The sequence below is a fragment of the Lissotriton vulgaris genome, chromosome 6, assembly GCF_964263255.1.
Source record: "Lissotriton vulgaris chromosome 6, aLisVul1.2, whole genome shotgun sequence".
Classification (NCBI taxonomy): Eukaryota; Metazoa; Chordata; class Amphibia; order Caudata; family Salamandridae; genus Lissotriton; species Lissotriton vulgaris.
The window spans coordinates 151815563-151833152 of NC_141694.1; the positions used below are offsets into that span (position 1 = coordinate 151815563).

At 47.5% G+C, this 17590-nt stretch overlaps 1 protein-coding gene across 1 annotated transcript in view; it reads right to left on the minus strand.

Moving 5' to 3' along the window:
* The window catches only part of CTSB (cathepsin B), an 80360-nt gene that overhangs the window by 39828 nt on the left and 22942 nt on the right, over window positions 1-17590 (minus strand). The window contains exons 3-4 of the mRNA XM_086926191.1: window positions 4522-4610; window positions 1049-1163 (exon numbers count right to left, since the gene is read on the minus strand). Of these exons, the coding sequence (XP_086782317.1) occupies window positions 1049-1163; window positions 4522-4610 (204 nt within the window). The remainder of the gene's footprint in view (window positions 1-1048; window positions 1164-4521; window positions 4611-17590) is intronic.

Below are 17590 nucleotides of genomic sequence, written 5' to 3' on the forward strand. Positions count from 1 at the left end.
TGGAGCCGATCCCCATGCGCAGTATCATCCAAAGGAGGAATCACCTATCCCGTGACTTCCAAAGACTTTTCTACAACAAAACAAACTGCAAACATCCGGGCCTAACACTAGGTGGCCATCTATGCATAGTGTGTAATCTGCAGCTCATATGCCTCGAACATACATTTCTCATGTATTGAATCCTTTAATATGGCACTAGTACCCATCGGGTAGATTTTATACTAAATACTCTAAATAAACCCAATACATCTTTATTTACCAGTTGTGTCCAACACCAAGCACTTTGTACATCTGCTTGAGGGAATGAGGATTTACTTCCAGTCACCAAACTCATGCAAACAGGAAGATGGGAACTAATAAATGTAGTCTGCCCCATGTAGGACTAACAAAAACAGACTACCAAAAGTAAAAGAAGGCCATTCTAAATCAACAATATATTTCTGAAAGGCACTTAACATCCTTTGGTCTTTATGCACCTAAGTGTACGGCAAGTGCATTTGTGCAGACGGTGGCTGCCTTTCTAACTCAGAAGCCTGCAGACTAAACTTCCTATCCCATAGCTCCCTGGCTATCCATTACAAGTCACAGTCAATGCATTTTACTCAATGAAACTTGCAAGCAGCTCATCATTTATTACAGGAAAATACACACATTCCCATCTAAACAGCACCTGTACTTTTGAGAATAAAGGCTGGATAATCTCATTTAAAGTGCCCATATTTACAACGCTCTACCAGATTCCTATTTAAGGAAGGATCTAGAAACATCTCGACCAGGTTGCTTCCTGCGTAACAGAAAAATAGATCCGCCAGCCAGGTGCCCTAGACCCATAGTGTTCCCTCCAAGAAGATAATGTGCAAACACATTACTGAAAAGTTCCCCCACCCCAAAAAAAATATATACAATATTTTCATCCACCATTAGTTTATAAACAAATGCACCAACAAACCAGGCATACATCTTTGGATTAAGTAGCCTGCAGTTATTGTCCACCCACTGAAGTGTCAAAGCTGGCAGTCTCAACAAGCAAGTGGTCAAGAGAGCTTACCCAACAGGAGCCACACGAGCCCTGGTCTCTGATCTCTTGAATAGTGGGGCAATTCGGCCACTGCGTTCGGGAGTCAAAGTTGTCAGGCAGACCAAGTTTTTCAGCAAATGTTTGTCTAAAAGAAGTATCAACACAATATTACAAATTTTGAACAGATTTTGAACAGAGATTACAAACTTAACAGTTCTGCCTAGGAGAAAGTGAAGGCAATCTTTTGTAACCAATTGCAAATAGTCCATCTCAGAACATTATAGCCCCAGCTACTGCCAACCTGCAGGAAACTTTGAAGGCCCCGCTGCCTTCTGGCCAAGTCTGCACAACACAAATACCATGTACATACATTGAATTAATTCAGATTCAAACAAGCTTTATTAGTCATAAAAGCATATAAAAGTTTGTATACTATTATAAAAGTACCCTAAGCAAGTTGTAAAATAAACATGTTTGAGCAGTGGACAATTACAAACATCATAAAACAGCAATAGTTTATGGTCTTCTTCAACAGTCTCTACTTTAGCCACTAATCAAACACCAACACATTTGTCTCGTTTCATGGAACACTTTAAATAGGAATTCATACAAAGCACTAAAAAAATTTTTTTAATAATAATTCATGATACTGAAAAGCACTAATATATTAGATGAATGGGGAGGTCTACAATCATTGTGCCTTAGAGAGGTTTCAGTTTAATTGTGCTTGCACATTTCAGGCAGAACCGAATTTCGTTCTAATTATCCACATCTACCCAAGATATTTAGCAACTGCTAGAAAAATGGGAGATGTGGTGTTAGTACGCAGGATTCTTCCCGCTATCAAACTTCTAGTCCCCAGGGTCTTGCATAAGGGGTTCAGCCACACCCTTCATGGCATTTCGTAGGCTGGGCAGGCAAATGACATGTGTGCTACTGATTCAGTACATGCCAAACAGCTAGGACACTTCCTATTGCTTGTTTTTTCCCCAACTTGATGTAAAAGACCCAAAGGGCAGCATGACTGCTCTCAGCTGAAAATGCAGCTGCCTATCAAGTGGTTCGGCGACAGAATCCCAGTATGGTTCCAAAATCGGAGTGAGTTTGAGTTCCAAGAATGTTCCTGCTAGTGAAGATGATTCACTGACTCTTAATTTGTTAAGTGCAACCATTTCCCAGTACTTTTCTTTTTACACTTTTTTTGAGGGAAAGCACACAGTAGTAGGGTCCTCCCAGAGCATTGACATACCAATTTTGGCTAAAATATCTTTACTGCCGCAGACCCAACAAATTTTGCGGAAGGTATCAGTTATTATATCCTCAAAGCCAGCGGCATAAGGTGACAGTTCTGGTGTTGTCCACAATCTGCACCAATATAACAATACGTAGCTTTGCGGTGTCAAGAAGGGGTTTTCTCCCAAGATCATAAAACAGACACAGTGGCGTGCTTTGTGGGAGGTTGGTAATACCTCGTAGGAACTTGTTTTCTGACAAGCTAAGCCTAGTTAAGTTCTCTAGACCCCATAGTTCTTCACCATATAATGCACAACTTACCACTTTGGCATCATATACTTGAAGCATCGGTCTAATGGGTTTCGTAAAGGACCTATTGTGCTCATGGCATAGGACCCCCGAAAGTTGCCTATGTTTCAGCGTGGCCAAATCAATCTGGTGATTCCACGTAAGATCACTCTGTAGGTTCACCCCTAGATATGTGAACTCCCCAACTTGCTCCAAAGGCCAGTTGTTCTCGTTTCATAGTCAACTATTCCGTTAATAAACACAGTGAACAAAGTCGGAGCCATAACGTAATCCTGGTGCACCCCCCGCTTAACAGGGAAAGCACTAGTCACCTGGCCCTGGGAACCCCAGCGTATTTTTGCATAAATACCCTCATTCAATCTCTTAAGAAGCATCAAGAGTTCAATGGGTATTCCTATAGTTCATGGAGGGTCACCCAGAGTCTAGAGCAGGGAACTAGATCAAACGCGGATTTTAAGTCCACAAATGCAGCATACAAACTGCCTTTGCCCAAAAACACCACTTTCTAGTGTAATAAAACAAAATGGAACACCTGGTCAATGGTACTTGTAAATGCAAGAAAGCCGGCTTGCAGAGGTGACAATATGCTATACTCGTCAACCCAATTCTGGATTTTGTTCAGAATCAATCTCCCTAGTACTTTTTGTAATGAGTGGATCAGGCTGATAAATCTTTACTGGGGAACTATCGACCTATCACCTTTTTTATACACAGGAATTTTCGGCTCCTTTCCACTAGACTGGTACAGGGGCTCAGTGTGCAATTGCAATAACCAGTAGCAATATGTACTTTCCCCATCCTGTTTTATTGTAGAGGACCACATTAGCAGGGATGCCATCTTGGCCGGGTGCTCTCCCTCCAACAACTGCACCAAGAGCTAACTCGACATACCTGCTATTGAAAGCCTCCTCCTCATAAAACACATGGCTTGGACCTTCCTAAGTTGAATCTAATGTACTACATGTATATTGTGTTTCAAAATGTTTAACCCACTCTTCCCTGTGAAACATGATTATGTGGTGGTTCTGGAATGCCCTCTTTGTCCCACTTTATGATGTTCCAGAATGGTTTACTATCTTTCTTATAACTAGCCTCTTTGAGATCCTGCCATCTTTTTTCGTCGCAAGAACGTTTGGCTATGGCCATGGAGTTTGTAAGCCTGCCTGGTTGTTGTACAGCGTTAATAAAGCTTGGTCAACATCCTTTGCCATCGTTTCCAGGGGCTCTGGGGTTTCAACTATGCTCGACCACTTAAGTCATCTCATATCGTTAGTGGGGACAACATCGTGGGAGTGTAAGTCTACCTTTCTGCAGGAAGATTGTTCGGGCAGCCACCACCTGGATGATACACACAAAGGATTATGCTCACTTTCAAGTCGAACCCTTACTTCCATATCCTCAATGGTGTGCCAGAGTTTCAAACTCACAAGTATGTGGTGGAGCTTTCCAGGAGACAGGAGATGACCACAGCGTGCGCGGCCTGCTCCAATTGCCGATTTTGGGATGCTTGTGGCCAGCTCCCGTCTCCTGGAAAGCTGTGTCGCTGACAAAAGGTCTCTGGCGAGACCGCGGTTAATCGCCACGAGACCTAAAAAAAAAGGGAAAATTATAGATCTACACCATTAGACTTTATAGAGACATGTTAGTTTACATAACGAACCCAGAATCAGGACCCCTCTGTTTAGACCTATGTAAACCGCACCAAAACACAAACTATAAACTAGTCCAATTTGTTGCAGCGTGCTGGATACTAGCAATTGGTCACCCCAGTGAAAAGCTGTGGGAACTCAATTCTTGGCATTCATTAATTTTTATAAAGGAGTTGTGATTCTGGGTAAGCAGTATGCACACCACGTTTTGTTGCACGACTGCTCATTTCTTTAGTGGAAACAAGGTATGCATGAACAAAAAAAAAAAACTGGACTGAAGTTTAGATTAAGCAATCCATCACAGCAACTTACCGCACTGGAAGCTTTGGCCCACCATGCAAGATCGTGCCACAGAGTTTCTTCACATAACTCATGTCTGCATTCGGGAAGTTTAGCCGAGCCTAAAATGCAAATATCATTCAGTAAAGACACATTTCTGAAAGTGGTGACACAGTAAGCAAAAAGGTATTCAATTCCAGCAACAATCTGCCAGCAATGAATCATGAAGCAAGAACATTTGTTACTCAAGTGTACTCAATGTAAAAATAAATGCCACTGAAGTAACTCATTCAACCATGGAAGGCCAACAGGCGCCTAGGCAGCAGATAATCTGAACAGATTAGTTTCAAATAAATGGATAAAACACTATATAATCGGGCGTGGTGACAAAAAAAAAACGGAGTTTAACAAACTGAAATGGCAAAGGGTGGGGGTTAGAGAGTGGGTAAGATGAGGCTGAATTAATGTTCTGTTTTAAGATTTTGAACTGGACAGCAGAAAAAAAAGGTTTTGTTTCTCACAGCTGAGACATAATTGAAGTGACCATCGACCAAACCTCATCCACAGCCCATGGTCTGCTCAGCACCTCCTATTCAAAACACTCCTGCTACAAAAAAAATAAAAAATTGTGACAGCATCTTCTACAAAATATTTTTAAGATAAACATGTTCGAGGGTACGTTGGTACGTGTCAAACTGGTACGAAAGGTGAATAAAATTGAAGAAAAGGTTCCATTTATCCATTTCTAAAGTTACCAATCATACGTGGTTGTATCTGTGGACTTTCAACTATCGACTGCATTTTTGGAAGTTTTAGCAAGCCATTAGGTGTGACTTTAAAGTACCAACACAAACAACCCGCATTTGCAAACGTCTATTGGCTTTACCAACGATTGTTGTTCTTGCCACTGTCTTAATATGGAATATGGGATCACGAGAAGCAACAGAAATGCCATGGTGCCAAAGACATCCTGCCATCGCCAATGACGTCTATGTGCAATGGACTCTTGCCATCTCTTTCCTGTGGTCCCACCGGAGCAGTTGTGCACTGTACTATTAAATCGCCCCCCCCCCCTCCTCCCTTTAAAAGGTCATTTACATGTGCCAGTAACCAATTTCACCTCTAAGACGCGGACGACAGTTAGAATGTATTAATGTCAGATTACAATAAGCATCCGCTTTCAAAATTAGATCACCGAGTGAAGCAAAATAATTGAAAATACAATTATGCTTGTAAAGGTAACTGACAAGACGGCTTCATACGAGCTGCACGGACTGAATTTGGAGGTTTTCGAGTCATTCCAAGCAAGTTTCTTCCGCAGTACAATGTATTCCAAGTATAATCTTAACAAGACACAGAATATGGACTCAAATTTTTGTTCTATTGTTCTCCGTGCTTTCTCTTTCATAATTCGGGTAAGAGAAAATAGCTTGGAAGCAAGCAGCCGTGTGACCTTGGTCGAAGTCACTCTGGCACGCATCAATTAGATTTGACCGAATACGGAGGCAGAGTTAAGCGCTGGAGGACGTGCCCGTGCCCGTGCCCTGGCCCGGGAGTACGAGCAACACAGACCTTGCAAACTGCGCTCCTGTGGCGAAACTGGTGCTGCCGGGATGCTCATCCCAGATTGCAAAACCTAGCAGCGAGAAACTAGCAGTGTGGTGATTAACACCCTTGGTATAGATCCCGGTGTTTGTTTATCCATCGACAGCGTCCTAATTGCTATTTGCAAAAAATGGGTACACGCTGTGCGCGTCAAAGTGGTTTAATTTGTAGTAGGGTTTTTCGAACGTGCTAAAGAGTAGATTGAGAGAGGAGAAGGCGAGGGTCAGAGCCTGCATGCTCCCCAGGAGCTCAGCTTTTTTAACAGTCACGGCACACACACTGGACTAACATCCCTTTGATATCTTGTCCTGATGCATGCTTTTAACAGCGCTTCCGTGTTTCTTCATAGGAGAGATAGGAAAATCTAGTTCCCCTTTTGGTCGCAATTACATAAGATCACATACTGATAACCGCGAGGAATACATGCAACACTCCATGACAGAGAGAGGTGTAGGTCAAGCAACAAAGCATAGCACCAGAACAGAATTTAGAGGAGGGGAGGAGGGGAGGCGGGGAGTGTGCAAAGAAATAATACCTGAATCATAGTGGGAAGTGGGCTGCCATCTTAATCTCAACAAACCATGGCCAGCAGAGCCAGTCACTCTTGATGACTATCAGGTAACGGTGTTACTGGCTAGCCTGTGGCTAAGATATTAGGGACAGACTCAAAACAAGAGCTCCAGTCACTCAGTGGGTCTCCAGGGAAACGAGAGTGAGAGACTAAGAAGAGTGGTGGATGGGGTGAGTGAAGGCCAGAGCTCAGAAGTATTTTGCTGAAGCACTGAACACAATCAATCAGCGACAGGCAGAAGGTAGGTGGGGTGGATTGGGGGCGGAAGGGGGGGCAAACGACACAGGGAGGTTAAGTGAACTGCAAGCAGCGACACCGAAATCGGTTTACAAACAAAAACTAGTTCGGGGAAACACATGAACAGTTCGAACTGGTGGAGGGAGATTGTACTTTGTCGCTGCTCTTGGAAAGGGATAAACACTGCCAGAGGCATAACAGATGCGTGCCATAAACCAATGGAAAGACAGAATGGGAACCGCACCGACACCCACAGACCACGCACGCAACCTAGGATTCATCCTAGACTCCTCCCTCACCATATCAATGCAGGTCAGCACCGTCTCCTCCTCCTGCTACAACATCCTCCGCAGGATCTACCAGTGGATCCCGACTGACACAAGAACAGTGACAGGCCCTCGTCAGCAGCAGACTGGACTACAGCAACGCTCTCTACACAGGAATCTCAGCCAAACACCTGCGTCGGCTATAACGCATCCAAAACGCCTCTGCCAGACTGATCCTAAACATCCCCCGCCAAAGCCACATCACCCCCCACCTGAGACCTACACTGGCTCCCAGGTGACAAAAGGATCACCGTCAAGCTCCTCACCCACGCACACAAGGCACGCCAGGCCAGGCCAGCCTACCTGAACAGCAGACTCCGCTTCTACACCCCCACCCACCAGCTCCGCTCCACCAGCTGCGCGCTCGCCACTGTTCACTGCATCCAACGACCGCATCCAACAAAAGACCTCCGGCGGCAGATCCTTCAACCTCGCCGCCAAGACCGGGAACACCCTCCCAACCTACCTATGGCAGACCCAAGACCTTCTCACCTTTAGAAGACTCCTCAAGACCTGGATCTTTGAGCAGCAGTAGCAGCACCCCCCAGCACCTTGAGACCCCCACGGGTAACTAGTGCATTATACAAGTGCTCTGATTGATTGAATAGAAGAGTGGCAATGGCGCTGGCAAACAACAAGCCTTTGGGTGGTAGGAAAGTCCATACAGCGAATAAGAGCATGTCTCGAAGACAGCGCATGTCGCTGCCTAGAATCGACCAATAAATAGCATCATTGTATATCTTAAGAGGATCGAGTACAACAAGAATTAGTGATATGCGCAGTTCTGAAGACCCTTTGATCTGTGGATGCAAGTCAAAACAGAAAAAATAACCTTTTGATTTTTGCAGGGTCGCACATAAGCCCTAGTAGTTTGATACAAAACACTCAGAACTCCTAGTCTTCCAACAACTTTACTTCATAAAAAGACGCTGCGGTTCACTCCAGTTCCAAGCAGTTCCAAGCTTATCCTCCATACTCCAGTAAAACCTCACACCTCTTGGGATGAGTTTACTGGGAAAACTCATGCCAGAGACACGTTTGAAATTGAGAGAGGTTACGTTTGAAGGCACTATAATGTTAAAACCTACAGCCCACAAAGAGGGGCGCGTACTTTGCTTTGCAACACTACCCAGCAAGATTTCCCAACATGGATCCTGAAAGAACTCTAAGGTCACACCGGACACGTGTGGTCTCAATTTTTCGCTGTCTCATGAAACAAAAATTCTGTTCTTCAAATCACTCCAGGTTCTGCCAAACTTCACCTGGCTTTTATTTCTGCTCAAATGAGAAAAGGTTGGTTACACAGCTGAGTAGGCTCACAAGAGCGGATCCATTTCCAATTGTAGAAGGCAGGAATATACAGTTACAAATCATGAAATAATCGAGCAGTAAAAAGAATGTCATCGCCCCCCTGCCCCAAAAAAAGTCATCATACAAATGTTATCAAGCACTAGATACACAACTAAATCAGCCAGTCTATATAATTAGGGGGATTGGAGTAGATCTGTTCAATTCAATCTTCCTCAAACTGTTCTGAACATAATTTTTCTATTCGCGGAAACCCCCTGCTGGAGTTCAATCTATCAGTAAGTGTATAGGATTAGTAAAGTGCTGAATAGGACATAATTATTTTCTATTATGCTCTGTAATGCGATCATGAATATATAGCGTTTATTCTAAATGCAAACCGATTCTTTTGTAGGTTTATTTCTGGGAGTTTCTAGAATGTAAACCACGGACTCGTTTATGGTTACTACAGAGAACATAGGTCGGATAGAATGCAAATAGTTAAAAGGGAATCAGGCCACTTTCGATTAATTGTTTTGCTAAGAGTTTATAACACTGAGATTATCTGAGCATTCAGTCAAGGATAAGCTTTATGCCAGGTGAAACCAGGACAGTCCCAGTTGAAGGCTACAGAAGTCATAGTCACTTTACCATTGCTCAACGATTTATCAGTTCAGCTGGCCTCGCAAGCATACCTTGCCATTTCATTGAACATACGGCTCCATTGTTCAAATCGGTATGCAGGTGTCTACCATTTCCGAACCTTGAAAAAAAGTTCAATATCTGCTGCGCTGGAACTAAAATAGAACTTCAAAGTAGCAGAAGGGGGTGGGTTTGCTGTAGGTTTAGAACAGCAATCATGTTGGAGCGGTAGCTCATTTAAGATTTTGGTAAATGTTGCTGCTGTCATTTTATTAGTCTTCATTGTGGTTAATATTCACATTAGGTGCACTAAAGTAAGATTTTGAATTAAAATAAATCTTTAGAAGTCTCCTTTGTGTTCTAATGTTGGGACTGAGCAGCAGGTATAGTTCATGATCATTTAAAAAGGATCTATTGCGGGAGCAGAATTTTCAAATTTTTGGCTCAACTGACTTTCCGGGGCAGCTTCTGATTTTGCAAACTTATTTCAGAAAGCTCAGAAAACACAGCTTTCCTGTTGAGTCTTCTGCTCCATTTCTCGGTCTCCCCCTTCAATGCAATGTTCGCAATGCCATGATGCCACCCAGCAATAGTTTACTCTCCAAAAAATAAAATACTGCCATCTAAACCTATAGCCGTCGCACCACTCATCCTGTTCCGACTCTGCTGGTAACTGGTGCTTTGTAGTTTTGCACAAATTGCAAATATATGCATAGTCCAGAGAGGTTCTGTCGGATCTCGTTCCTTCATCAACATCGCCATTAATACTGAAGTAAAAATGGTAGCTACAGTAGAGGATTTAGTTCTTAAAGCAGGGTATATATGCCAACTTTTCGAAGCTTTGCTCCTTTGCGTCTTTTATTGAATTGCGGACGAAGCCTTAATTGTACAAAGCAATGCTGGGCACACATGGTTTCGAAAGAGACAATAGAACCATTTAACTTTAAAAGATCTAAGTTTAACTAGAATAGCAATTTCTCTTTAGACAGTTCTGCTCTCCAAATATCCACGTCAGACAGTAGCTGTCTACGGTAACACCAGTATCTTGGATGTAGCTATTCTTTATCTGCTGGGGCCCATCAATTCCCAGATTGGATAATGCAATAACTATTTAATTTCTCGATCAAGTATTGTGTGGTTTATTAGCTGCTCGTCCACTTTCAGCATTTAGTTTTGAGTTCTTAGTCTTTGGCTGGCAGAATTTCAGAAAGGGCCGGTGCTAAACATCAGGGGAGGGGGAGGAGTTCAATGCCACTGTGTTGCTGCAGCCGTTTGGCTACCAACAATGCCAGGTCTACAAATGTATTTTGCTGCCTCTATAATTCGGTCTGGAGTCTGGGTATCGCGCCTGATATCATCCCAGGCTTTACAAATCCAGATTTGCTCGCCATTTTATTATGAATTTCAATGATTTTATCCTTAAATCGATTACCTCAGAGCACAACTAGAGCAGATAATAAAACCCAGCATTCGCTACTCCACACCTACAGGAGGTTGCATTTGTCTTGTGCAAGTAATTGTACCTCAATCTTAAACCGGACTCCTATAATACTTTAGACAGATTCAGTGCAGCAAATCCCAACTCTTTCAGCAAGTTCACACTCCAGAGCCTGGGGCCACTTTCCCCGGAGGTCTTCCAGGCTGCATTTGGACAGGTTTAGCACATGTCTACTATTTCCTTCCTTTCACTTAATGTAAACCAATGTAAAATATCCCGGGGAAGGGGGGGGGGGGGTGGATTCCTACTAGAAGCATCCCCAGGTCAGTCAAATTGCTTTTAAGATGGACCCACAAAGAGAAACTGTCTCACTGGGACTGCAGGTATCACTGCTACGTCAATGAATGAAGGATTCTGGTGCTCGGGTCTTGTAGCTCACCCACCACTTTGAGCCAAATAGGGCTTGTAAGAGTGCGACTAGCTCAATAGTATCAGCCACACACAGCAACCTAATCAGCTGTCCTCTCCCCAGCGCTTGGCCAAAGTACCTCATTTGAGCCGGTGGTTGCTGTGAAGCACACTGGCACATGTTTTTTTGTGGACCGGCACTTATTTTCCGTCCTTATCAGAGCTATAAAAGGAGAGAAAAAAAAAAAACACAGGGGGAAGTATAGAGGAAGATAAAGATGGAAAACCCCTCCAGAAAGTTGGAAAAAGCAGGAACCTGAAAGAGACACGCTAAAGTACAGGGTGTGTCTGGTGGTAGATTAAAAAGGCATGGGGTGGATTCAATACTATAAGCGTGGTCGCCAGCATTTATTAGCACTAGCTGTGGGCTTCTAAACAGAGTTTTGGGCACCAGTACTCAATTTCCATATTCATCACTGCTTAAGCTAAAAAGTGGTCCTTTTCGCTCTCTCTACCTTACAACTCAAGCGGGGACATGAGCCTCTGTCATGGATGTCCTAGACAACCATTTGGTCACCTATTGAATTTTGGCCACCAAGTAACGAATCAAATTTGGACTTGTTGATTTAACTTCTAAGATGCTGAACACCACAAGTCCTTCTGCTCGGGTTTCAAAGTGTACTGCACCACACAGAAGGTAGAGCCTATAACTGAAAGCATTGAACATGCACAACTAACAGTTTGGCTAATTTAGGTTATTTGCACCTACATATCTCAATATTTGTTACAACATACTACTTTCTCATGCAGGCACCCTTTAAAAAAAAAAAAAAAAACCTGAAGAGCCAATGCCGATAGGGCATATGTAGCGTTTCCTGTTTTTTCCATTTTTTAAGAAATGCTGGTGGGATTTTGAGTGTTTTTAAACACAAAAAAAGTTCAAAAAGGTTTGCCGGGGACCATCACTAATCACTTAGATTACCTGCAAACAGAAGTGGTAATACACATGTCAAAATTGAGAAACTAATAGATTCCCTAGACGATATTGGGCATGCATGTTGTACTGGCATTCTGTGAATGCCAAAAGTAGTAAGTTTGAATCCTAACTTCAGTGAATACCAAATGTAGTAAGTTTGGGATTTTGTCTTAAGTTAGTTCTGTGAATCGGGCCCTTTCACATCAAGTCCTCTGCGTATCTCAGCCTTCCTAGCCCAACACTGCCCGCACTCCCGCCAGGTTTGCCCTACCCCTTCGTACATGTTTAGCCTGTCCCTGCACTCTCAGGTTTTTTTTTTTTTTTTTTATTAAATTTGTTTTTATTGTTGCAATAAAGTATATCAGTACAGCGTTACCAATCCGCTGGCGTGGCCTCAACATTCAGCCACGCGCAGCCATGCGTGCAACGTTTTCTTGTTTTATATGACTGGTACATATATACATGTCTTCAGTTACTCAGCACATTATAATCGTGCAAAGGCGCCTGCCGGCTGGGAGACGGTGGGACAGCGTCGCCCTAGGGGCGATGAAGAATGACGGGCAGGCAAGGTCTCGTCATAATAGCGCAGGATCTGTACTTATTCATATATACCAGTGAACAGGGAGGGAAACCAAACTGTGGGAGGGGAGCATGTAGGCGCTAGCAGGGTCTTAACAGGGGGATATGGACGGCGGGTGTCGGGAGGGGGGGGGCCCATGCAGTCTGCGTCCCAGAGTGGGGAGGGGGAATTGGCAGGAGGGGTCATTGCATTCCGCTCAGGCTAGGCATCAGATGGGTGGCAGGATATACAAGGGTTTGTTCAGGATACCGGGGTAATCGGGACTCGACCCAGAGGTGGCTCACACCCGGTAGAGGTTACCGCCCTTCTCGGGTGGGGGGGGGGGGGGGGGGAAGGGACAGTTGGGTCTCCTGCTTGCGTGAGCTGCCGGTAGCTGTGGAGGAGCATGGCCCATTCCATGGAGATGGGAATTTTACGCGCGCCCCTGGCTTCCTCTTCCCTCAGAGCATCTTCCTCCGCTGCCGCCCATTTACCAACCGCCCCTTTCCATTGTGCAATGGGGGGGCCCTCCGGGGACCGCCAGCGCATGGTGATGCATCTGTTCGCCAGCAGGAGCGCTAGGGACACGAAGCGCCTATGCACCGGTTCCTGTTTAGAGATGTGGAGGATGCCTAGTGCGCTGGACTCCCAGGTGGCCAGTGTAGTGAGACCTGTGAGTTCCGACAGTGTGTCGTGTACCACCCCCCAAAAGGGTTGAAGGTCGGGACAGTCCCAAAACATATGACGGAAATCCGCGGCAGGGGAACAGCATCTGGGGCATAGGAATGGTGTGGAGGGGTAGAACTTCTGCAATCGCGCTGGGGTAAGGTATGCTCTGTGTAGTATATAGTATTAGATGTTTTTGAAGCGGGCGTTCCTAGAGACGCGTTTTGGGGCCTCAAGTGCTTTAGTCCATTCTGAGTCGTGTAGAGCGCGGCCTATGTCCTCCTCCCATGTAGCACGCAGGGTCGTCAGGGGAGCATGTGAGAGTTCCCGGATGGATTTATAGAGCCAGGTGACCAGATGGCGACCCACCCCCATATGAAGGATAGCATGTATTACTGGATGCGTGTCTGGCTCGCCTGTGTGGAAATTGAAATGGGGCCGGTATCCATCGAGCAGTTGCCTATGTCTGAGGAATTGGCCCGGGGGGAGCCCGTATTCTGCGACCAAGCGGTCGAACGGTTTCAGCTGGCCCTCCTCGAAGAGTGATTCCAGATCCGTGATTCCACATTGGGACCATTCGGCGAACAGTGGAGCCGTGAAGTAGGAATCTTGCCTGGGGCTGCCTATCAATGGTAGCAGCGGGGAGTACGGGGGCCTGCTGGGGGATAACCGGTGGATCCGCATCATGCACCGGCGCGCTATCGCCACTTGGAGGGGGTATGTGCGCCGAGGCTTTGTGCCCGGGAGGAGAAGACGGGTGAGTTCCGGGGTCGCGATTCTGCCGGTAGAGGTAACAGTCTCCTGAGGGTAACGGTCCGCCGTCCAGTAGGACAGCCATTGGAGCTGTGCCGCGAGGAAATATGCCTCGAAGGACGGAGCCCCGAGCCCCCCCTGCGTCGTGGGGAGTTGAAGGGTTTTCAGGGCGACCCTGTGTCTGCCTGCACCCCAGATGAGGGTCCCCAAGAGGGAGTCCACGTCGCGGAAGAAGGACCTGGGCGGTATCACCGGTAGATTCGTGAAGTGGTAAAGGAGTCGGGGAAGCATCACCATTTTAGCTAGGGCTATCCGCCCTATCGGGGCCAGCGGCAGCTTATTCCAAAAGGCGACTGTCGGGCGCAGACTAGCCAGTATTCTGCGGTGATTGCCCTCAAAAATGTCCACCGGAGAGTGATACAAGCGGACACCGAGGTACCGGGGAGCCTCCGCGGACCAAGGGAGTTTATGTGGCCCGAGCTCGATTTCCCGAGGGGGCAGGTTTGGGTGTAGGGGGTAGACCGTGGACTTGTCCCAGTTCACCTGTAGTCCCGAGGCGTCTGCAAATTCCGCCAGCGCCGTCCCAATAGGGGTTAGGTCCATTTCAATATCTCGGACATATATGAGGAGATCATCCGCGTACATGGACACGCAATGGGTGCCGTCTGCAAGCGGTATGCCCCAGTCTACTCCTTCCTGACGTAGCCGAACCGCCAGCGGCTCGACCGCCAGCGCGAATAAAAGAGGCGACAGGGGGCACCCTTGTCTTGTGCCTCGTCGAACTTCAAACGCCGGTGAGATGAGTCTCCCGATGCGAACTCGGGCGGTGAGATCGGTGTACAGGAGACGTGTGTATGCCATGAGCGTCGGGCCGACATTGAGGCGCCGCAGGACCGAGAACAGGTAGGGCCAGGTGAGGGTGTCGAACGCCTTTTCGAGATCCATGATGAGGCAGGCGGCACGGGGAAATCTTTCACGCACTTGGTCTTGAATATGGAAGACTCGGCGGAGATTCTGGGAGGTATTCCTCCCGGGGACGAAGCCGCATTGGTCGGGGTGGACCAGCGGGCGTATAACCCGTGCATATCGGTCAGCTAGGATCTTCCCTAGAATTTTACAGTCCGCCGACAGGAGCGTGATGGGCCGATATGACCCCATGTGGAGCGGATCTCTGTGGGGCTTGGGGAAGGTGACAATCACGGACTCCCGTAGCGACTGAGGTAACCTCCCTAAGTGGAGAGACGCCCCAAGCATCCGTGACAGACGAGGGACTACCGGGGGAGAGAACGTCGAGTAGTATTCCAGTGGGAAGCCGTCTAGACCCGGCGCTTTATTCCGAGACAAGGCACGTATCGCCTGGGTGATGTCAGAGGGAATGATCTTGGTGTCGAGTGTGCGCTTGTCGTCATTTGATATCGTGGGTAACGTCAGAGGGTCTAAAAAGTGTTCCACAGGAGACGAGGAACAGTGGGCCGGGGCTCCGTACACTTGCGCATAATGGCGCTGGAATGCCAGGAGGATCTCGGCCTGCGCTTGCACTAATACACCTTCCGGGTTGATAATGTCTGTGATTGGTTTGAGTTCAGTATCCTGCCTCGCCATCCAGGCTAGAAGTGCCCCGGTTTTGTCTCTGTCCTTATGCACCCTAGAGGCGTATGCCCTGAAATTGTACTTTCGGAGGTCAGCGCAGGCAGTCTGGTATTCCGACTTAGCCTCGGCCGTGAGCACGGCGTGTTCCTCCGAGTCGTCAGGTCGTTTAGTGAGTGCGGCCAGAGCTTGCTCTGTGGTTAAAAGTGTCCGCTCTAAGGTGCGTCGGACTCCCACTACCTGTTTGATGCATTCTCCCCTCGCCACCACTTTAAACGCGTCCCACTCCACCAGTACCGATGATGCTGTGTTCTCGTTGTATGTGAAGTAATCTTGTATGCTGGATTCGTGTGCGTCTCTGAAGACTGGGTCCGATAGGCACTCCCTAGGGAGGCGCCAGGTGGGGACCGGTGGGTGTGGGGGGCGCCAGGTAAGGCGTATGATGTGGGCGTCGTGATCAGAGAGGATCCGACCCAGGTAGTCTGCAGATGTTATCTTGGGGAGGATTGGTGCAGAGCAGAGGAAACGGTCTAGGCGAACTCGGAGGTTGTGTGGAATCGAGTGGAAGGAGTAAATGCGAGCCAGTGGGTGTAGGTGTCGCCATGCGTCAGTAAGGGCCCAGTGCGTGGTCCATGTCCTAAAGAGGTCTGCTTGTCGGGGGGCCAGGGAGTGTGTGGGGGGGAGGGTGCGAGCGGTCCAGGGAGGGGTTCAGTGTGCAGTTAAAGTCGCCTCCCAGTACCCACGGAACTGTAGTGAACTGGGCCAAAACGCCCGTAAGGTGATCCCAAAACTGACCCTGATCTGTGTTTGGGGCGTAAATGCTGCCAAGGAGTACCCCTTGCCCATCAAGTATTCCCTCCAGAAGTGCGTACCTGCCCTCTCTATCTACCACTCGCCGGAGCACTCGGAAGGGAGTACCTGGCCTTACCCAGATTAATGCGCCGCGCGCAAACGCTGAATATTGTGTGGCACAGATGATCCCTCGCCATTTGGCCTGCAAACGAGCGAGTTCAGTAGCGTTAATGTGTGTCTCCTGCAGAAACGCTATGCCGGCTGACATGCGCCTAATGTAGGAGTATACAGAGTAGCGCTTACTGGGCGTGTGTAGGCCCCGTACGTTTAGTGTAAGGATGTTAAGGTCTGAGCGGGGGACTGCCATCTCTGGGGTGATGTGGTCGGGAGGGGGGCCCCTCTACAGCTCCCGTGGGCCGCCCGTGTATGTGCACCATATGTGTTCCTGCGCGCCAAGATTCCTTTAACGTGGGGGGGGGACTAGGGGAAGTAACAACAACTAGAACTCCGGGTGGGCAACAGTCCCAATGCTGAGGATACGTCACCGGGGGCGGCATATCCAAACTAGTGTCCCACTAGGGGAAAAGTTCAACAGAAATCCGTGGGGGTGGCAGCATGTGTCGCTGCTGGGCCTGTGCGCGGATCGGGCTCTAGTATGAGAAATGTCTATCGCTCGCTAGCGCTTACAAACATCAGGCAAATTGGTCTAGGCTTCTAGACATCGCGCAACATAACAGGCAACCATGAGAAGGATATAGCAGTTGACAGTTCAATCTTCACGAGGAGGTGGTGTGTTGGCTGGCCCCGGCAGCATCCAATGTGAGTGCCACAACCAGGGGGGAGGAGATTGGGCCAAATCCTGACATAGTTCCATCACTGTCCCGGTCTTTCTCAGGGGTGAATAGGTGTGGTGGACCTTCCAGGTCCGAAGCCGGGGGTGACGCGTGCAGTTCGGTCACCGCCCGTAGGGCGTCTCGTCGCTCCTGCATGATTTGTGTGAGGTCGGGTGAGCCCGCCTGGCTCTTGGGGTGGCCTGATCGAGCACGGCTCGCGCCCCGTTTCCTGGAACGTCTAGAGTCGTTGTTGCGTGTCCTCTGGGGTCCGGGTTTAGGTATCAGCGGGCAATTAAATTCAGTCCAATCCTGCGCGTCCGCTGCCGTATCGAAGAAGAGGGCTTTCCCTTTGTGGATCACTTTAAGGCGGGCAGGGAATAGCAAGGAGTATTGCAGATCATTTGCGCGGAGGCGTCTCTTGA